Here is a 23513-nt window from a genome sequence, read left to right on the forward strand (position 1 = left end):
CAATCTATGAAGAAGAAATGTAATAGAGATAAATGTAAAGCCTTACAACTGGATTTAAATAATTAGCTTAAGAAGCACAAGATGAGAAAACTGTGACTTAGATGGTAGTTTCTCTGAAAAAGACCTAGGGTTGTATAGTGAGCTGAAAGCTAACTATGACAGGTAGGGTAACGGGAACAAAGAAGCTGGTCCAATCTCAGGTTTCGGGGACAGGTACAGAACAGCATCCAATACATAGGAGATGATCCCACTTGTCTAACTATATCTGGAGGGTCCCCAGTTGGCCATGCTGTTCAGGAGCTAATAGGGAAGAATTCCAGCCAAGATATTTGCAGTGATAGCAAACTAAAGAGTACAAGTTGTTGCTTCAATTAATTTTTAAAGGTGTTAATGATGCCTCTGAAATTTGTGGCATTTAGCCAATAATTTATAAATCTAAAAAGATTTAAAATAGACATTTAAGTAGTGCCCTTCTTCTGTTCTTAAAGAGCTCAGGGAAAATAGCATTCTATAGAATTTTAGGATTTTCCATTGCAACAAGTGGTGATTTTTAGGCTAAGTTGTTCTACTTTAGCAGGGCTCCTGCTTCTATGTGGAAGCCCTATTAAGAACTCAATGAGTACTTATTGAACAAGGAACAAAATAATATCATCAAATAATCCCCCGTCAGTTCTTACTAAGGCTATTATTAGATGGGAGATCAGTTCCTTAGACTCTTGTTGGGGAGAAAAGATTTACTACATTCATGAGACAATTAAAAGACATAATACAATCAAGAGCTAACTTTTATATTAGACTAGAAGAACACTATAGCACTATAGGAATTATGAAAAGGGAAAGAAGTATTGTCATTTCTATAGAATTTCTCTGTGATGAGGATGGAGTCAACTATACTATGGGGAGCTATGAGTTGAGTCATCCATATGTACTCTTTAGGAAGGGATAGAAGTCTTTGGTTTGGTTTTGATCTGCATAGCCTTAGATCTCTTCAGCTTTGGCATCCCACCTTGGATTACCTATGTTTTAGTTTTAGCAGCATGTCCTAGCCTAGGATTCTATAAGTATCCTTCTATAGGTCATGATGTACAAAAAGATGTTGGGCAAGCATTACTTGCTTTGCTGAAAAAAAAAAAAGTCTCAATCTCAGTCTCAGCCAATTAATCAACAAGTATCCATTAAGCACTTACTATGTGCCAGGCACTGTGCTAGGCACTGGGGATACAAATCTCAAGCTTGGTTGCTTTCAATGATTACACACTGGTGGCTGCAGACAGGGATCCCTTGTATCAACGAGTTTGACTCACTACTTGTGAGTGTCCTCATTCCCAAAAAGTCTGATATTTATTTTAATGTGTGCATATATTATCAAGTAAGATTATCTATTTGACTAACTTTTCTTGCAGAGGGTTATGTTGGGGAAATAAATGTCCACAGATTAAACTGACAGAGGCAGGACTGCTCTTCAATGTATTTTTAAAGTGTGTTTTGATTATGCATTGGAGGCCAAATATTTTTCCCATGGGCACACATATTTGAAGTTATGGAAAATAATGGGAAATTTCAATTTATACACAGCTTTTCAGAAATGCACCAAAGGCATCTAGTGAGGTGGAGCTGTAATCAGAGGCTCTTTCTCTGTTATGAATTCTGTGATGTAGGGTCAGAGTTGAGCTCCGGGTAAAGGCTTTCCCACACTTATTACACTTATATGGTTTTTCTCTGGTATGAATTCTCCGATGAAGAATAAGGTATGAATTCCGGTTGAAGGCTTTCCCACATTCATTACATTCATAGGGCTTCTCTCCAGTGTGGATTCTCTGATGTTTGGTGAGGTCTGAGCTCTGACTAAAGGCTTTGCCACACTCATTACATTCATAAGGTTTTTCTCCAGAGTGGATTCTCTGATGTAGAATAAGATTTGAGCTATGACTAAAAGCTTTCCCACACTCATTACATTCATGGGGTTTCTCTCCAGTGTGGATTCTCTGATGCAGAATGAGGTTTGAGTTAAGACTGAAGGCTTTCCCACACTCATTACATTCATAGGGCTTCTCTCCAGTGTGAATTATCCGGTGTCGAATAAGACTGGAACTCCTTGTGAAGCATTTGCCACATTCATCACATTTATGGGACTTTGCTCCTGTAGGAACTTCTTCCTGTGTAACAAGGTTTGAACTCAAACTGAAGCTTCTCCCTAATCCTTTGCCTTTCTCTCGCGGGCCTCTCTCCGTTGTGGGTGCTTTCTTGTCCTTGACTGTCACCTGTCTAAACTCTGTCTTTTCTAGTCTTAGTTTCTCCTCTAAGTTTCTCTGTTGTCTTTCTAACCTGCTCTCTTGTTCACATGTTTCTCCAAATTCCCTTTGGAACCTTCCAGATATTTCCCCATGAGATCCTGTTGCTTCTGCAACATCTTCCTTTGACGTTGACTCCTCATTGGTTGTCCTGCTTCCACAACCTGACAAATAGAAAATCAAATGTCATCCATTTCTTTTGTTGGAAAAAAGCTCAATAATCAAGTGACACTGTTTACTAGGAGAACATGGCTCTGCCTGTAAAGTGACTCCACAAGAGAAGCAAAAGACATAAAGCAGAGTTCCAAGGGATATTGGGAAGAAGTAATTTTTGGAGGTACTAAAGGGAAAATTAGGTCAGTAGAGATGAGCTGCGTGGATAATAAAACAAGGTAAGAGAGGTGAGCAGAAAGGTAAGAGGGAACAAGGAGAAAGACAAAGATTGGGTGATAAAATAGGTAATTCATGATGTAAAGCAAGAGGAGGAAGGGATGAGAGATAGCTAGAAGAAAGGATATTAGTGTGGAAAAAGTAGGAACAAAAGAAATGACTTGGAGAAAGGGAGTAATAAGCTGGGGTAAGCAAATGGTTAACAGTAACGTGAAACTCCTATTGCCATTTCCTACAATATTAATTCCTTAGTTAACCCACAAATACTATGAATATATGTATATATATATGTTTGTGTCTGTGTATATGTATTGTAGGAAAATATAAGTAATGGGGTCACCAGGGATATTAAAAATCAAATATGGGGTTTGTGGGAACACTCTCTGGGATGTAAGAGAGATTAAAACTGAAAACTGAAGTCTTGTACAGCTACACCACTCCCAACTGAAAAAATAACAGCCAACTGTCACTCTGGCCAGAGGCCTTGAATTAACTGACAAGGTAACAAGGTGAAATTGGGTTTTAATTAGAAACATCTAAAAGGAGGGATAGGAATGACTACTCTAAAATCTTAACACCCAATAACAAAACCCAAAGGGACAGGGAAGGACTTATTCAACTACACTAATCTAAGCTATCTAAGTAACAGGGCCCAAGGAGCTATACTGGAGTCTTTGGGTTTCTGCCTCACACCTGGAACCTGCCAGGCTTGAGTGCAGCTAGGGTTTGTGGCTTTGGGATTTCTCACTGCAATCCACTGATGATCTCTGGATGCCAGGAGCTACAGTTGTCTCAGGAACCAAGCAGAAAGGGGTTTGCTTGAAGTACTGTCCGCCAGAACTCAAACTACACCTCTTCTATTGGCTCTGTAGATCTTGTCCTTTACTTGATGCCACATCACACAGGATCCCAGGGGAAAACAGGATGCAAGGTGTCCTTTGCTCTGAGGTCTCCCAGGCTGGCAACAGTTTTTGCCTACCACTAATGGAGTCCACACACAGAACACAGATAGACTTCCTCCTCCTTCATTCCAACCTGGAATTCCCAGCTCCAGCTCCTTCCTGCTAGGTACTTCCTAATCAATATATAATCAATACCTAATAACTAGCTAATCTAATCTTACTCATAACAGTATGCACATATATAAATACATATATATTTATACACATATACTCATATAAATCATTTGCTTTAACCACATTCTAATTTAATGAAATGAAGTATGTTTAAATAGTACCTTGTATGCATAAAGCACTATAAAAATGTAAATTATTATTTAATAGAGTCTAGAAGTTTCCAAAAAACATATCTCCCTTTCTGTGAGGGTATTTTTTTTTTTTTGGTACAAGGGCAATTAAGAAGCAAGGCAAGAAGCTTTGAAGAAGCCAGATAGGCCCTTGCCTAAAGAAACCCAAAGCATTTTCTCTATATCTATAATCTCTAACTAAGAAAGCAGTGAATGCTACAATAAAGGGACAGAGGAGAAAGGCTATTCCAACAAGGTATAATTAGTGAGCACAATTAATACCTTCAGTGATGCTCTCCTGAGAATAAGGTGGATCAAAGAGTGAGCAGTACATAAACCTTTAAGTCTTACCTTTCATGGTAAGATAACATAAGCAAACAGATACTCATGAGCATGGTTTAATTATAGTTCAGTTTAGCAATAAATTTATTTATTCCCAGGAATTTTTTTATTTATACTTTTCTCTAAAATTTCTATATTGCTTTCAGCCAAAATCATTTGTTTGCTATCTTAATAAAAATGTCTGTTTTTCTAGGAAAAGTGAAAACCAATCATTTCTGTTATCATTGTTCTTCAATTATATAGCAGGCCCCTAGGTGGCACACTGGATATTATATAGCAGGCCCCTAGGTGGCACACTGGATAGAGTGCTGGGCCTGGAATTGAGAAGACTAGAGTTCAAATCCAGACTCTTAACATTTACTAGCTGATCCTGAGCAAATCACTTAAGCTGCCTGACTTCCTCAACAATAAATTTGGGATAATCAGCACTTACCTCACAGAGTTGCTGTGAGGATCAAATGAGATATTTATAAAGTGACTGGAGCATAACCAGCACTAATAAATGCTTATTTCCTTTTTTTCCGAATAAATACTTAAGACCTGGAATTAGGCAACCCTAAGTAGGTGTGGTCACCTAGTAACAACTCACTGTAGTACAGGCATAGTGCTTAGGAGAAATACATTATCTTGGAAACTTCAGTGTCTGAAATATCAAAAAGGCTAAACCAAATGAACAGGAAACTAAGCCTATTTTTACTTCCTCCTTTTCCCTGCTTTCCCCACCTTCTACAGGAGTGAAAATCTTAGTATTTGGCTTCCATTTCATGGTATTTCTTTGAGGTATTGCCTCCTGGGAACATAAAACTGTGCAAAAAATCAATTGTAAACACTTATATGTAAATTAACATTTTTTGCTGGGCTGGCCAAACATTTTAACTGTAAAGATTGTAGAATAGGTACAACTGGAGAGGATACAAATATCTCTAACAGGTTTCTTTCTGGACTCAGTTCTTCTGGAAATAGCATAAGGTCTAGAAATCCTGGTCACAGAGAAGGAAATGGGGAAGGTTAGTGGAATTGCACAGCATTGTTCTAGAAAACTGCTCAGTGGGAGTGAATGTTAACAGAAAGGAATTAAACAGAGAATATATGTTAAAGTAAAGAGATCTTCAGTAGATTTCAGTGATATACTCCCAGGAGGCTAATTGATATATTTTGGTTCAAAAGAAAAATTAACTTGTTCATTTATCCCTGCTAAGAGATAAAGAAAAGTCCTAAGTAATGACATCCATATTCTAAAGCTAAGGAAGGGTCATCTCAAAGTAATTGATGGGGATGAAGAAGATAAAGGCACAAAAAAAACCCCAACAAGTTGCCTTTTCCCATCTTTACACAGTGATACTAAACAGGGTGAATGAACTTCTTTGTGACCTGGGAACAGGGAGGTAAAACAACCTGCTTCTGAACACAAAGGAATTCTGGGCCATTTCTCTGCTGAATTCCACAACAAACAAAAAGGAGGCAAAGAAATCTTATTAGACAATGACTTCCAATTATACCTCCATTAGTTCTTACCTTGGGAAAACATATTCCCATAATTCTCCTGTCTGTTGTCTCTACAAAGGTTCCTCCGGGCCAGGTTCTGACATCCCCATTCCTCCAGGATGAGAGACACAGCCATATCCTCGATTTTTACCAGTGCCTGAAACAATATAAGATTCCCAACTCAGTTTTCAACATACCTAGAACACACCTATGGGGTAGAGCCAGATGAATTAAGAGTAAGAGAAAGGAATGATTACCATAAAGGATCTGAATGGATATGACTTTTGGACAGGAAGAAAGGGGTGAAAGCAAGACATAGGGAGTTAGCCTAATCTGAGCAGGAATGCACTGGAAATGAATATTCTAGGTGGGATCTATGGAAGAAACTCCCAGAAGAATATGAAAACAAAGGCCTTAGTGAAGACAGAAGGGCCCACAATTTACCTGGGAATCTGCTGTGAATAGTGCAGAGGCCACTGCCTGGTCTCTAGGGCTCCTCTCATGGGAAACAGGATCATGGGAAGCAGAGTAAGCTGAAGGAGAAAGGAGCTGTGAGATCAGTTCTGTCTTAAGGCCTCCCTTGAATGTAAAATACAAGATGACCCTATTCCCTTACTTTTTTTTTTTAAACCCTTAACTTCTGTGTATTGCCTCCTAGGTGGAAGAGTGGTAAGGGTGGGCAATGGGGGTCAAGTGACTTGCCCAGGGTCACACAGCTGGGAAGCATCTGAGGCTGGATTTGAACCTAGGACCCTCCTGTCTCTCGGCCTGACTCTCAATCCACTGAGCTACCCAGTTGCCCCCTTATTCCCTTACTTTTAATTTCCACCCCTCACCCATGGCTAAGTACAATAACTCAAAAGAATATAGAAAAGATTCCTGTCTACTCAATCCTCCAGTCTCAGGCAGCAAAATTCCAAAGAGGCTTACTGGCATTTTAGAACTAAAACAGATCTGAAAAAACAAACTAGTCTAACAGTTTCATTTTAAAGATGAGGGGCTGAGGCTCAGAGAAGTTAAAATGATTTGCTCCAAGACTTGTGACTTCCAGTTGTTCTTTCACTGTTACAGGCTCCTCTTGATTTCTAAGAGTTGTAACATTCTATAGCAGGCCTAGATAACTTCTAATTGCATTTGGCCTTTGACTCAATTTCATCCAGGTCAAGAGGCAAGGACCAGAACACTTAGTTATAATTAGGAAAATAAAAAGTGGTTTAAAAATGTCTTAAGAAGTAATACCCTAAAAATTCACAAGATAGTGATGTTACTCTGTGAGAGTATATGTATCTGCCTCTCCAATTTATGTCTGACTGTTTCACTCTTCAATTTTTTCCCTCTCTTCTTCCCTTTTGCTTTTCTCCATTGTCTGATCACAATAAGTATCCTGAGATATATATCTTGAGAAAACACATGGGTTGAATGTTTAGACACTGAAAAATCTGGACAGAATTGAGATAATTTATTGCCAAATGTGTTAAGAGCACAATAAATTAGTAGGCATCAATGATGAGTTGGTCATGGCTACATTAATTGTACTATGCACAAAAAGAGGGACATTCAAAACAGAAGAATACCTTTTGAGGTTGGGAAATATTAAGTAGATCTTAAAAGTTACTATAAAACTGAAAATGTTTTAAATACAAAGACAATGGAGATAAGAAATGGAAAGTGAAAAATGAAAATTAATAAAGTGAAAAATGAAAATTAATAAAATGGAACCATGTAAATGGTCTCATCAAAGGTTCAGCACCTCAGCCTTTGAATCCAGCACTTCGAAGGGCATCACTGTTCAGGCCCTTTGATAATGCTCTCCAGTACAACTGTTCTATTTCCACAGAAAAGACATCTTGTTCCTTACCACTCTGTTGTAAAAGACTCGGCTTTCTTGTCACATGTTTGATCTGGGGCGTCCGATGCTGGAATTCAAAGTTTGAGGATTCATGCACTGCTCCCAGTGGCATCATCTCCCGGGCCAGCATTTCATGTCCATGTACACGGACTGGCACCTGGAGACAGGAAGGTGGGGCTTATTAGAGAATTACTGAGGTAATGAGAATTAAAACTTCAGAGAAAAGACAAGGACCAGGATCATCCTTTCAAAACATAGGATACAGGAAGAAACAACACTAGATTCAAAAGTCAAGAGAATAGGACAAAAGGAGATAGCCTTTTGTATATTTTATGTATCAATACAGGAAATACCTCCAATTTTTAACTCAGTAGAACCTTTAACAAAGCAACTTCCAACCCCAATTTCATGCTGAATTCCCTTGCTCCAGCCTCAAAGCCCATATCTTGCTCGCCCAATGCACATTTAATTTCTCTTTTCCTACCTGCTGTCCTGATAAATCAAGTTCAAGATCCTCCAACAGTGTCACTGCTTCTTCTCCACAATCAGGACGGTACTCTTGCAACCAGGTCTGGATCTCTCTGGGCAGGACAGCCAAGAATTGCTCCAGCACCAGCAGTTCTAGGATCTGTTCTTTTGTATTCATCTCTGGCCTGAGCCACTGATGGCAAAGTTCCCTGAGACGACCTAGCGCCTCTCGGGGCCCAGAAGTATCCTGGTAGCAGAACTGCCTGAAGCGTTGGCGGAAAATCTCAGGATCAGAAGGGCTATTATTTCTTTGAATGCTAGTATCCTGGCCCCAAAGGTGCTCATCTTCATCTTCCTCTTCCACTTTCACTATCACAAGTCCTTCTTTATCCTGTATAGCCTGAGGAGTCATGACTGCAGCGTCCCTGGATTCTGCAGTCATCATTCAGGTTCAGAGTTCCTCCTCACTCTGATGGAATCTGTGAGGTAGACTGATACCTGGAGATATTGTAGGGTTTTTTCCTGCACTGCTCCTGAATTACAAAAAAATTCTTATTAAAAAAAAAAGTAAAATGACTTGTGTTTCTAGGGCATCCAATGCTTGCCCACCTTCACCAAGAGAATTTGCTATGACTTTGATTAGTAATGACCCTGACAAGTAATTGTGACAATAATGCCTTTATTTCTTTAGGTTTGTCACAATGACATTCAAGAGGCTGATTACTTCTTAGGTATTTTACCTCCATTAGGCTACAAGGCCTGCCTCAAAGCCAAGAAAAATTGGGCAAAAGCCCAGCCTGTTATAGTCAGGCTAAGACCTTGGACAAGCCACTAAACAATCTGAGTGCCTCTCCCTCAGCCTCTAAGTGGCAGAATAGCTGCTGATCTGCATTGGTAGAAGGAGCTTCCTCAAGGAGAGCCCTACACCAATTAAATCACAAGTCTAGTCTGCCTCTTCACCTTCCCTCCTCCCCCTACAAATTTTTCCTGCAGTTTTAGCTGCCAATAAGTGAGGAACAGTGCATTCATTATGTGGGCTCTGGTCTGACAAACAAGGCACATGCATTAATCTGAGATCCATAGCAGAACCATGAATTTTCCACTTCATAACTTTCAAAAACTGAAAAACAGAAGCATTTATTAAAATATAAAACATTAGCAATATAATGGAAAAGAATACACGTACTCTACATTTAAAGAAACATGACTACATATGGACCTGTTCTCACTAAAATTAACTATTATGATTACTATTTCAATCTCAAACATGTAGAATTAATAAGAAAATTCTTCTGTAATTCTTCTGTTTCTTTTAATTTAGATCTAAATCTCTTTCAAGGGTATATACATGATTCGAGTTTTTAGTTCAAGCAACAAAAACCTTGCTGCAGTCTGTAGCTATGAGTCCTTCCTGTGACAACCATAATTCTCCACAAGCTTTAGCTTCCTCTTTCTCACTTAAGAGTTCCTCTTTTTTTCTTTTCTCTCCTTTTCTTTTCCTTCCTTCCTTCCAAGAAGGGCTATGCAATGGGGGTTGAGTGACTTGCCCAGGGTCATATAGCTAGTAAATGTTTGAGGCCATACATGAAACCAGGACCTCTCATCTCTAGGCCTGGCTCTCAATCTATTGAGCTGCCTACTTCCATTTCTTTCCAAAGACAGAAGAAGAAAGTGAAAAGAGAGACAGATACTGTCTTTATGTGGACAACATGAACCCCAGAAGTCTTTTCTCAATCACCAAGCTGTTCATTCTCTACTCAGAAAGATCCCTTCCCAAACTTCAAATGGTTTGAAATATGTCAATTCCTCATCCTAATTTATGCTACCTTTTCTTATTTGTTAATGACACTATTCTTTCAGTCATCTAGGATCAAACCCTAGAGATCATTTTTGATTTACCCCTCTATGCATCTAATATCCTTTGTTCTTCTAAAGGTTTAAGGGAGTAAAATTAGGTGAATATAGTTGAAAGAGGAATTTTGGGAGCTGACAGTAGTCTGTTGGGTGACATAACTAACTCCATTTTGTCCCATATTTGCCTCAGCACAGTACAGCCAGGACAGCTTTCTTGTATAATACTGCCTTTCCTTCTGCTTTATAAGTGCAAAATAAACTTCAGAGGACTTTGGGAGTTTAAGGAAGTTGTCCCCTTCTCCCTTCTCTTCTCAGATAAAACACTAAGTAGGGGTCTGACTACATTATTTCCTTTGGCCTAGTGTAAATGACTGTGCTTATAATAAGGACACATTTTTCCTTTGTAAAAAGTGATAAGCATCCTCTTTTGTAGTAATATGTACCTGTACACAGTCTAAATGATCTACCTGTTCAGTAAGACTCATATCTTCTCTTTTTTACTCTCTCAGGCTAAGTAGCATTTAGGGGGAGAATATATAAATGTCATATGGTAAATTATCAAGACACATTTCCACCAGGTTCTGGTGGGATGTATCACATTCTTCAGTAAAATGGTTCTCTAATTCTTGCTAGTTTTTTGGCATTGGCTAGTTGAAAAGGTAAGAAAATTCATGCAATAACAGATACCATCTCAAATGTCATTAAGGTCAGTCAATTGTCTTTACAATGTGTCTAAAATCTGTTCTTTTCCATGTCTTTGGACCTTAAATCTAATCTTCCTAAAAACAGATAATTTCATCATGCTACTCCTCTGCTTAACAATCCTTCAATAGTCTAAAGCTCAAATACCTTAGCTTTATTCAAAGTTCCCAATAAATATAGTATTCTCTCACAAATTTATACTAACCTTCCAGAACCCTGTCAAAATAATGTCTGTTCACTCTTTTTCTAAACATATGCCTTGTGTTTTCTTGTCTTCAGTAAATCTTTGCTCATCCTTCAAAGTTGAAGTAAAATCACTCCTTTCTTTTTGGAACTGTAACACTAATCATTTATTTATGGCTGGGAGGTAGTGCTGTGCAGCTGAAGTAGAGTTACATTTGGAATCAGGAGAACTGGGTTCCAATCCTACCTCAAGATACTTAGTGGTTGTAACACCTTACAACAAGTCACTCAAGTTCTGAGAGATGCAGTTACCTCATCTATAAAATGAGGCTACTTTTATCTGTACTCCTTACTTCATTGGACTTTATAGAAAAGTACTTAAGTACCTTAAGATACCACATAAATGGGAGTTATTACTGAAAACATTTAGTTCTCAAATATTTTTCTCTCTTTGACTCCGATCTGGAACTTCATTTATACAGAGAGCATCCCTTGAAGAAACTCCTCCCACTAATTTAGATAACCACCTGCCCTGCACCTCCCCTTAGAAACCTGCCTGGGGCTCTGAGATAAGCGGTTTAGAGACTTGTCCAGAGTTAACCAGGATTTATCTTAGATCAGTAGCACTTGGCTCTCTATCTACATCTCCTTCAGCTGTCTCTTGAAGGAATCATATCCTACCTTACAAGGCTATTTATTTTTCTTGTCTATTTACTATATCTTGTTTCTTCAACTAGTTTAAACTCAAGTCGGGGTCGGGGTATGGGGCAGGAAAAAGTTTTAAATTCCCAACAAAAAAATGTATTAAGGACTTCTTATGCAAAAGTACTATACCAGAGATAGGGACACAAAAATTAAAAATTCTGCCTTCAATGAGTTTATAAAAATCCCAAAGGAAAAAAAGACACAAACCCCAAAATAAAATGTAAAATAGAGGTAGCACTTGATATTTAGAGGAATACTGAGCTTGGGTCAGAATAGTGAAGGATGGCAGGAAAGCCTAAGAACTGGGTCATGAAAAGGAATGATTTTAACAGGCTAAGAAATTGGGGGGAAGGTGGGGGGTGGTAGTGGAGGAAGCAGCCATTCTAGGTGTGAGGAACTGCATAAGTAGAAATCGTTCAGCTAGGAAAGGGTAGGAACAATAAATGGGGCAGGGAAGCAGTTTGCTAGAATGTAGAGTATGCAAAGGAGGGAGGCAATATGAGACCACTGTAAAGATAAATTGGAGTCAGACTGTGGGTGGCCTTGAATGCCAGAATAAGGAGTTTATATTTTTATTAAAGGAAGACAATGGAGATTCACAGAATGTGGGTGATGGGGGGGCGGGGAAGAAGGAGGGAGAAGGGATTAGATCTCAAACAATTCTTTCCTAAGATTATTTGAGAAATAGCCTAAAGAATGAATTGTTTAGGTTACTACTTATGAAGCCTTAATAACATTCTAAGTAAGAGGTGAAATGGGTCTAAACCAGAGAAGTTACAGTTAGAATAGTGAGGAAGGAACAAAAGAGTTACTAAAGAGGTAGTCCTAATGACTAGACTTCTAACTGAATATAGCTCAGAGTCAGGAAGATATGGGATTCAAAACTTCCCTCAGATATTACTTATGTGAAATCTGGGCAAGTCACTTTGGTCTTCATTTTTCTCATTTGTAGAACAGGGTAATTAGTATTTACAGTACTTACCTCTTGAGGTAGTAATGAGGTCGAAATTAGATAATGTATAATAAATGCTTCTAAGTTCCATAAATGTCAGTTATCCAAGGTTGCACCCCACCCCCATATATACATATATATTCCTTTCCTTGGCATTTAAAGTTCTTAATCTGACTCCAGCCTACTTTTCCTAACTAATTTAATATTATTTCCTATCATGCATGCTTCTGGAATTCCAATAAGAAGCCTTTCCTGATATTCTTAGTTGCTACAGCTCCTCCTCTCCTCAAATTATTTTGTGTTTATTTATCAGTTTATGGGTTATAGGCATCCCTCCCTTCCCTAGTTTCTTCTTTCTCCATCCCCCTTGTGCCCCCCCCCAAGTTCCTTGAGTGCTGGTTGGGATCTTTTCCCATCCTTCCATTTAAATCTTTGCCTCCCTAGTATCTAGGTACTGTGCTTTGCATAGAGTAGGCTTTAATATATATTTGTTAAATTTACTTTAAAGAAGTGAGGGTCTGCAATATTAAATGACTGAGAAATCAAATTGGAAGAGGACTTTAAAAAGCCAGTTTATTTGCCTACATGGATCTCATTAGTGAACTTGGAGAGAACAAGTAGGGTAGAGTAGTAGGAATAAAAATGATATTAAAAGGTATTGAGAAATGAGTGAGTAGTGGGGAAGGAGAGGCCATGAATATAGGCTATTCTTTCTAGAAATTTGGCAGTGAAAGCAAGGAGCTTTTGAAAGCTCAAGAAAGCTAAAAGGGGTATTTCTATTACCCCTATATGTATAGTTGCTACTACAAGTAGGCACTTGATATTTGCTGATTGCTTCATGATTATTTTCACAGGGCAGACAACATACACACATATAAGTATATGCAAAATAAATACAAGGTAAAGGTTACACCAGAGGAACAAAGTGAGTAGGAGAAGGGAAGCTTTACTTTAAACTTTCTTAGGTAGCTGACTTGGTTCTAGTTTGATCTGATTTATTTGTAGAATAAGATGTCTACCTCTATTCCTTTTGGGGAATATTTTAAACAAATGTAAATTGAAAAAACAATACATATACAGTGTAAATGCATGTATGTATACAATGGTCATCTTTTTTTGCATATTCTCAAAAATTATAATTAAGTTTATGAACTATAATGATTTGGCATGTCATACCTGGATGAATAAACTGATAAAGCAATTGACCACATCTGCAAATTTGGGGACTTTGGGATAAAAATGGAAGATAAGGCACAGTAGAAAGGGCAGTGCTCTAAGAGTCAGGAAACCAAAGTAGTTCTAGTGCTTCAAGTTGGTGTGACCTTGTGCAATTCAAATCAATATTGTACTGAATATCTACCAAATTCCAAACATAGAGTCAGGTACTAGGGGATACAAAGGGTGTTCTCATCAAATTTATTGTCTAGTGGGGAGTTAACTCCTTGAGCCTCAGTTTTTTCATCTGTAAAATGCAGAGTTAGATTGAATAGCTCTGAAGTCCCAGCTTACTTTTATATGATCCTTGCCTCTCCAGGTAATATTAGAAAGTTAAGGAGCATAGTATACAAACCATTTATTGACTTGAAAGTTTGGCAATCCCCCCCAAAATATCCTTTTGTCCCAGAAACTGTTTGTAAAAGGGCTAAAGTCTCTTCCAGAAGAAAACTTTTATAAACAACTAACATAAAACTCACAGGGTTTAAAAAAAAACAAAAAAACACCATAAAACCATTTCACCATATGAATACAATGTTAATTTAACAAGAGATTCTATTCAAAGCTATTGGTCAGAAGAGGCTAATATTTAATATTAAAGTTATTTAACATTTAGGCCCAACTCAAAGCAGAATAAAGAGAATAAAAAGGATATATAAATCAAGAATAAGCTAAACTCTTGTTTCATTAAATTTTGAAAGATGCCCAATGATTCAGAAAGTTATCTGCCAACTAGACAGTCACAATAATTAAAGTGGAGGTAGGACCTGTAGAAAACCTTCCAGGACAGTGAAATTTATGATTTTTGTATGACAAAGTTGTTTTTTCATAAATGGCTGGCAAATGGCAACCATCCTCTGTTTTGGCTGTGTTAAATTCAATTGGACAAGTGTTCATAAACCACCTACTATCTGCCCAGAACAGGGCTGCTCAATAAATGCTTTCTTTGGTCCCTGTCCATGTAATTGCCACTTTCTATAATGAAAGTGTCTTATTGTGTATTTGTAGGAGTGTAGGGAAGGAGGAGAAGGAGATCCGGCTTGGCTGAACTCTTCACAGCTCTATTCACAAAACAATAGATCTGGAACCGTCTTTGGGAGATCGTGCAATTCAATTTCTTCATTTTACTAATTTCTTAATTTTACAGATGGGCAAACTGCGATCCAAAGAGTCCAAAGTTACTCGTCCAAGGTCACACGGCTAGTTAGTGCACCAGAGCTAGAATCCAGATCTCCATATTCTGGGGTCTAGCGCTCTTTCCACTAAAGTATGCAGCAACGCCCTTCAGAATACAAACAAAATATCCAACACAGAGACGTCAATTCAACCATTCCCTTGTCGCCCAGACCAAAAAAGAAAAATCCACCTAAACGCAAAACCACTCATTAAAATACAGCATTGAGTTCTGGAATATGGAACAAAAAAGACGGGGTTGTACCCGCGACCTCCCCATTTCACCTCTTAGGCCCAAATCACAGCATGAATAGACAGAAGTGGTTAATTACCAGCTTTGGCGCAGCAGGCATGCCAGCTCAAACAATGTACGTATTCGAAATCACAGAAAGGGCCCCAGATACGAGACAATCCCGACTAGCTTCTTAGGATGAAGTGTCTGTCACCTGCTCTTTACAGCTCGGTGCGCACCCTCCTCTCCACCAAGAAACCCTCCCCCAGTGGCTGCTGCGGAGTCAGGAGGCCAGAGCAAGAATGACAGCATTCGCTGTTCGACAGTCCCTCAGGCGGGACCGTCCATGGATGGAACCTCAGTCGGGCCAAGACGGTAGTCTTCATGCTGACACCGCCCCTCCTTCCCATCCCCCACCCCCAGCTCGGGCTTCGGCCCGAATCGGACAAGACACCCCCATTCCTCCCCACAGGGACATTTCTCCTCCTTCACCCACTCCGTCTCTGTCCATAAGTTCTCCTTTAGCACTCTCTATCCAGGGGGAGGGTCAGTCCTCCGGGCTAGAGCCGGCGTCGTAGCCCCTCCGCGCACAGGGCCCATGCCCCGGCTCTGGGTGGACCCCACGGAGCTTGCAGACTCTCCGTTCTGCTCCGGAGCTCACTCGGCCGCAGCGCCCTCACTCCCATCACCCCGGGCTCGGGCTTACTCACCGCGGACCCCGGGGCAGCTCTGAGAGAGGTGACAAGGGAGGGAGCGCTGACCCCTGGAAATAGGAGAGACGAGAGGAGGAAGGACGACAACCAAGGCCCTCCGGACGGCTAGACCGACACAATGAGTCACAAAGGGCGGAAGTAAGTCAAGGACTTAGCTTCCGGGGTGGAACAGGAGCTCCGGGGACTCTCTAGGAAATCTGGAGGTGTCAACGTCTCGTTGATTCTTTGGTTTGCTTACCTTGTATCCATCTCTGGCTCCCGGGGTATCTCATCATGGTTAAAGGAGCAAGGTGTCTTGGTAATAATAAAGTAAAGAGCTACAAAATTAACCCTCAGAAATGTATTTCTATAGTAATAATAAAGAAACCTAAGAGGCAACAGTAGAAAGGGAAATACCATCCTAGAGTAACAACATACATAAAATATTTGAGGATCAGTACCAAAGCAAGACATGTATAGATACAATTACAAAGGGCTTCTTAAAGAAATAATGAACAACTTAAATAGCTTTAAGACTGTTCAGTGCTCACGGCTGTGCTGTATGGGAAGGAAGCATTTATTAAGCACCTATTATGTTCCTGGTGCTTTAGAAATATTATCTCATTTGATCCTCACAACCCTGGGAGGTAGGTGTTATTATTATTTCCATTTTGCAGTTGAAGAAACTGAGGCAGACAAAAGTTAAGTGATTAATTATCTGAAGCTAGATGTGGACTTGTATTCCTGACAGATAGCTGCTAATAAAATAAGAAATGATAGTACTACCAAAGAATGAAAAGCTTGTGGATGCTGCCCTAGTAAAATATGGGGTCTCAGACATCTGGGCTTTTTAGTGTTTTAGTGTTTAAGTGATAATACCAAAACTTCCTGACTAGGCATTGCATGGTCTACAGAAAGTATGCCATCCACAGGCAATAATAATGGTAGCTATGTTTGTTATGGTTAATTTAATAATTAACAATGATATGGCATATAAAACACAATGTAAATGTTGTAACCCTAATGCCAACCCAACCCCTAATTTAAACTCCTTGAACTGAGGGAAAAATTATTTACATTTTCCCTTTGTATTCTCAAATACCTAATACTATGCCTGCCCTACTAGGCAAATAAATTTTCTGTAGAAACGTGTAGACCTTTTAAGCCCTGAGCAGCCTCATCACAACTCTAACACCTAGTCTCATGAACAAATCTAGTCCTAGGCCAAAGCTACCTTGAGGTGATCCTTTGCTAATGCTGTCTTAGTATTGCTAATGCTGTCTTAGTAAGCCCTCATTATAAAATGTCTGTTGCCCCTAGTGTCACTCAGCAATTAGCACCAATTTGCTTTTAAAGAGGGATATTTACTGAGATGGTTTAGCAAGAATAGAAGCATTAAAATTTACCCCCAGCATTTAAGGTCATACTCTTCCCTTTATAATATTAATTCTTGGAGAGAATGGGCACAATGTATTTTTTGGAGGGAACCACTTCATGAATTTATTTTCACTTTATTGTTTTTATTATTTTTTTGGGGTGTGTGTTTAACTTAACATTTATTATTTATCTCCTATAAACTCTCACAATAATTGTACAGTCTAACAAAATAAATTCCTACTGTGGCCATGTCCAAATTGGTATGTCATTCCTTTTTTTTTCTTTGTTTAACCTTTCACTGTAGAATCAATACTCAGTATTTGTTCTAAGGCAGAAGAGCCATAAGGGCTAGGCAATGGGAATTAAGTGACTTGCCCAGGGTCACATAGTTAGGAAGTGTCTGAGGCCAAATTTGAACCTAGGACCTCTTGTCTCTAGGCCTGGCTCTCAATCCAGTGAGCCACCCAGCTGCCCCTATATCATTCTTTAAGTTTTTACTTATGTCAGGTAGATGTGATTTATTTTTAGTCTGGACTCGAAGTTTATGATTGAATTGATAAGAATATTTGAAAAGCTGTTTTTCTCTATAATGTTGTCATATAAATTGGTCTTCTACTTCTACTCACTTCACTCTATCAGATCATAGAGGTCTTTTCAGTTTCTTCTGAAACTATTTTGTCATTTCGTATGACACAATAATATTTGATTATGTTCATATATCATAACTTGTTTAGCCACTACACAATAGGTAGACACCCCTTAATTTCACTTTGACCTATGTTGATCTGAAAAAAATCAGAACTACCAAAGTAGTTATAAGAACTGATCTTTTATTGAGGTTGGCAGATTAATCTGGGAAACCACACAGAATTGCAGTCCTGGGACTTCCTCTGAACTATAGAAGGCAGAGCACCTAAATAGATTTTAGGAGAGGGGGAAGGGCAAAAGACAGGTTACATGAATTAATTGGAGTTTGGGACAGAAGAACTAGCCACAGAAAACTTAAGAAACATACAGTGGCTTGAGGTTGGGTTATTAAGAGGTACTTAAGAGTTAATTGTTCAGTCTAGGACAAGGGTCAATCTAGGAGTTTCTTAAAGAAAAGGTTGTCACCTACTATGAAAAGAATAGAGGGCAGGGATGTGGTTCTGGATTGCCAGGCCTAGAAACAAGGTCCTAGGTTCAAATATGACTTACATACTTCCTAGCTGTGTGACCCTGGACAAGTCACTTAACTCGCATGGCCTAGCCCTTTAAGCTCTTCTCCTTGAAACCAATGCATAGTATCGATTCCAAAACAAAAGGTAGAGGTTTAAAAAAATGAAAAGAAAAGAATGGCTAAATTATACATTCATACTTTTCCTCTATTTTTGTTGGAGTATAGACCAAGTAGTGGTATAGTTAGGTCAAAGGCCATGTCCAATTTAGGGAAAGGAATAAGCATTCAAATGGCTACCTATTATGTGCCAAGTACTGTGCTATATGTTTTACAAATATTATCTCATTTGATCTTTACAACCTTACAAAGTAGGTGTTCTTACTATCCTTATTTTACTGTAGAAGAAACTGTGGCAAACAGAGAAAAAAGTAACTTGCCCTGAGTCACATAGTTAGTAAATATCTGAGACCATGTTTGAACTCAAATCTTCCTGAATCTATACCCAACATTCTTTCCACTGGCTGCCTTTTGGGCTTGGTTCTGAGTAATTTTCCAAAACGCCAGAACCATTTTGCAGCAGCAAAAATGCATTCATGTACCTTTTTTCTTGCAACAAGTAGGTTCAACCTTAAAGCAGTTTGTACAAAGCATTTTTCCTAAATTCAGTTCTATATTCAACCTAATTAATAGATGAGATGCTGTTCTCATCTGGCTAACTTTCTTCTTCTCCAAGTTTAGCTATTTGTAAAATCTGGTATGGACTCTTAATCATGCATTTCTGGTGACTTGCTTTCCTAGTCTGTAGTTTCTGCCTGACCTAATACTCCTTCATCTTAAATCAGGAAAGAAGAAATATAGAGGCAAGTATTTATGGACCACATGTTTGTGGCCTAGGTAGGGAAATAAAAGTTGAAGTTCTCTTTCCTCATGCTTCTAGCATTCCTTGCCTCTGCAATTGAACACAACCAGGCAGTAAAGAGAGGCTTGAGCCATCTGGTTAGTGTCTTTTGTAAGTATTCTCAATTCTTTCAGCCAATTCGAAAGGCTCAACTTCACACAATAAGCAGACCAGAAATAATACCTCTGTATGCTATGATGCTGATTGCATCAGCAGAGCATCCTTAGCATACTCATAAGGACCTAGCTCATTGGTCAATGGCTTCCCCTTCCCCATTTCCTATCCAAATAATCTCCAACTATGTAAGCCATCTTTTGGAGATCCACCAAAAGTTCTGTATGAGGGAAATTGGCCATTTTGCAGATGAACAGCTTTAAGCTTCAAGAGGATTTCAGATTTGACCTGAGGATAGACTAGGGGTCGGCAACTTATGGCTCTTGAGCCATATCTGGCTCTTTTAAGGGCCAGATATGGCTCTTTCTACAGGACCCATAAAGTCAATTTTTTTCAGGCGCTGTTACAGGAGCGCGCACTGTGAGCACTGTATGGCTCTCACTAAATTACATTTTAAAAAATGTGGCGTTTATGGCTCTCACGGCCAAAAAGGTTGCCGACCCCTGGGATAGACTATCCATAATGTTACTGACCTTGAACTTTGGTAACAGAGCTTATGGATAGAAGATGGGGAAGCCTAGCAGAGGGAAAGCTGAGCAAACAGAAAGGTGAAAGCTATAAATGGGAGAAGTGGGAAGAAGGTACTAGCAGCTAAGAGGCAAACATGGAGACATGCTAGGAAAGAGCATGGAGGCACCTGTAGAAAGCACAAGCAGCTACTATGAGTCCTGGGATTAACCTGAGAAATTTGTTTGGGAGAAAATGCTCAAAGACAAGCCATGAAGACCCATCAAAGGATTTGGATTGATTCTGTGCTGTGAGTGGATATTAAGAAGAGTCTTAGAATCAAAGCTCTGTAGCTCTGGGGTGCTAAGAGCCATCCCTTTCAGGGACGGGACTGAACTTGTGATCCTTTCGACTTCTCAGAGTCATTTGTAACTTTTCTGGTAAGCTGTATGCACAAGGTTGTTTGGTCCTTTTATGTTTTCTTTTTTGGGGGGGAGGTGGGGTAACATTTCTATCTATGTATGTTGGGCAGATTTCTCTGAGGTACAGACCTTTGACCTGCATGCTGTATAAGCAGAACATTTGACTCCTGACTGGCTATGAGAGTGATAACACTGAATACTTGATTATGGGAAATTGTTATGCAACACTAGAGAAAAGTTGGAGAGATTGTAGATTTGTAAGTGACAATCTGGAGCCACAGACTTCTACAGGAAATTAGATCCCAAAATGTTCCTTGATTCCCAGTGCTTATAAACCCAGGAGATTGCAAAGAGTAGATTTACCCTGATGAAATCTCTCTCTCTCTCTTTCTCTCTCTCTCTCTCTCTCTCTCTCTCTCTCTCTCTCTCTCTCTCTCTCTCCCTGGCCCATTGTTCTTTTTGGTTGAGATGAGATTTGGGGTTTTTTTTTTACTCTTCTTTCCTTCTACTCCCCTGACCACTCCTTTTCAGTCTCTGTTGCTAAATCTTTATCTAGTTCATGAATTGATAACCATGGGGGTTCCCAGGGCTCTGTCCTGGGCCCTCTTCTTTTCTCTATATATTTCTCTATATATACATCTTATTTGATGATTTCGGTAGCAGATAATAGATTCAAGGATCTCAGATTTACTTATTCCATCTTAACCTCTCTATTCATCTCCAATGTCAGTTCCAACTGTCCATTAGACACCTTGAATTGGATATGCTGGAGACATCATACACTCAATATATCCAAAATTTAACTCATTATCTTTCCCCCTCAAACCTCCTTTCTCCTAAACTTCCCTCTTCTTATTAAAGACAGCATCATCTTACCAGCTATTTAGGCTTGTAACCCAAGTATTATCCTTGACTTTTCACTCTCATTATTAACTTCACATATCCAATTTACTGCCAAGTCCTATTGTTTCTACCTTCAAAACCTCTCATATAATACCTTCCCTTCTCTCCACTAACAGAGCCACCACTCTGGAGCAGTTCCTTATTACCTCACTCCTAGACTATTTCACTAGCTTTTTGATTGGACTCCCTGTCTCAATTTTTTCTCTACTCCAGTCCATTCATCTTCTACTCATTTTCCAAAATAATTTTCCTAAAGTATGAATTTGACCATATCTGCTCTTCTATAAAATCCAGTGGCTCTCTCATATCTAGGATCAAATATAAAATATTTTAGCCGTTTAAACCCTTAAAAACCTGGTCCTTTCCTATCTTTCTGGTCTTCTTACACTTTGCTCCATGAACTCTATGATTCAGTGACTCCTGGCCTTCTTGCTTTTCCTCACATACATCACTTCATTTTCCACTTAGCGCAATGTCTGACACTTCATCTTCCATTTAGCACAATGTCTGACACAGTAATACTTAATAGCTGCTTGTTGTCTTGATTTAAAGTTTAAGAGCTTATTAATTCCCCTATATTCTATTGTACAACCTAATCTGTGTGACTTCTCTGATTTCCATTTGCTGCTTACTTTGAAAAAGATATTTACTAAGCTATTCACATCACTCATTTATGTAACCAGTGTTTGGTGAAAAGGAGTTAAGCTGGCAAGAATAAGTTAAATACTACTATCTCCTTAAGAAACATTAGCCATATTATATTTTATAGCCCAACTATGTATGTATATTTTATATATTCATTTTAGATTTTACTTGCCAATCACAAAACCTTGTCAGTTAGGAAAAGTACTAAATTGTGGGTATATTTTATTAGATGCTTATAGTATCTGGTTCAGACTGAATCTGGTGACTCGAAGGTAATTTAGAATACAGTAAGGGCAGTAATCCCAGTGTTTGATAACTTGAGGATCCTAGTTGCTAAGATAGACTCACACTTCAACAAAAATGACTAAGAAAATTGGAAATTTCTAGGAGAAATTATATTAGAACAACATCTCATATCATGTCAAGAAAAGCTACACTTAGATTTAGAATTTAAATATAAGAAGTTCCAATCAGAAACAAATTAGAGGGTCAAGGAAGAAATTCTCTTTCAGAACTGGGAAATGTTCATGAACAAAGAATAGAGAGAAACACATGAGATAAAATAGATAATTTTGATTACATAAAGTGAAAAAGTTCTTGCGCAAACAAAACCAGTGCAGTTAAGCTTAGAAGGGTAACAGCTAACTTGGGGAAAAATCTTTGCAGGAAGTTTCTCTAATAAATGTTTCACATTCAAGAAACATGAAAAACTCATTTATATTTGAAACAAGAGCCATTCCTCATCAAAAGATATGAACAGAAAGTTTTCAAAGGAAGAAATATAAGCTATAAATAACAATATGAAAAATGCTCCAAATCCCCAATATTTAGAAAAATGCAAATTTAAGCAGCTCTTAAATTCCATGTCACATCCATCAGATCAATAAAAATAACCATACCAAGGACCTTCCAAGTGAAAGCAGAAAAATCATGCATGGAGAGATAGTCACAGTAGGCATACTGCCATGGATGACCCTGAACACTTAGAGGTCACTTCTGCTCATTTTGCTGGTGCGGGTGTCTATCCTTGTGTCCTTTATCTGTATACTGGCCCCCTCCCTTATCTGGCAACAGCCCCCTTTCTGCCTCCCTTTTCACTCTGGATAACTGAAACCATAGAAAGGGAAATCATAGATTTGGGGCAGGGGTGGGGTTGGGTAAGGATTACTTCATTGGATAAAGTGGAGAGACTACTATTGTTCTGCAAAAGCCTCACAATAAATTTAGGATTGAGCTAGTCCTAGAAATAAAATTATAAACTGGTAAGAACAGGATGAGAGGGGACAAAGACTTCCTTTTCAGGACCTTAGGTTTTTAAGGAAAGCCATGCCTCAAATGAAAGGAGCAGAGGATGCATTGCTTGGAAAGGAAAATTCATATCCTTGAATGAGAGTAAGTTGCTAAACCTCACTATACAAAAAGAGAAGGAATAAACTCTTTATTTTTTATTTTTTTTAACATTTATTAATATTCATTTTTAACATGGTTACATGATTCATGCTCCACCTTTCCCCTTCAACCCCCCTCGCCCCCGCACCTTGGCCGATGCGTGTTTCCACTAGTTTTGTCATGTGTCCTTGAACAAGACCAATTTCCAAATTGTTGGTAGTTGCATTGGTGTGGTAGTTTCGAGTCTACACCCTCAGTCATGTCCACCCTGACCCATGCGTTCAAGCAGTTGTTTTTCTTATATGTTTCCTCTTCTGCAG

At 38.9% G+C, this 23513-nt stretch overlaps 1 protein-coding gene across 1 annotated transcript in view; it reads right to left on the reverse strand.

Annotated features, from left to right (window-relative positions):
• The window catches only part of ZKSCAN1 (zinc finger with KRAB and SCAN domains 1), a 44577-nt gene extending 28702 nt beyond the window's left edge, over positions 1–15875 (reverse strand). Inside the window, exons 1-7 of the mRNA XM_044673550.1 lie at positions 15798–15875; positions 14591–14964; positions 8088–8604; positions 7613–7760; positions 6199–6287; positions 5785–5911; positions 1640–2455 (exon numbers count right to left, since the gene is read on the reverse strand). Coding sequence (XP_044529485.1) covers positions 1640–2455; positions 5785–5911; positions 6199–6287; positions 7613–7760; positions 8088–8516 — 1609 coding nt within the window. The 5' untranslated portion in view covers positions 8517–8604; positions 14591–14964; positions 15798–15875. The remainder of the gene's footprint in view (positions 1–1639; positions 2456–5784; positions 5912–6198; positions 6288–7612; positions 7761–8087; positions 8605–14590; positions 14965–15797) is intronic.
• Between the last annotated feature and the right edge of the window lie 7638 nt (positions 15876–23513).

The sequence above is a fragment of the Gracilinanus agilis genome, chromosome 4, assembly GCF_016433145.1.
Source record: "Gracilinanus agilis isolate LMUSP501 chromosome 4, AgileGrace, whole genome shotgun sequence".
Taxonomy (NCBI): Eukaryota; Metazoa; Chordata; class Mammalia; order Didelphimorphia; family Didelphidae; genus Gracilinanus; species Gracilinanus agilis.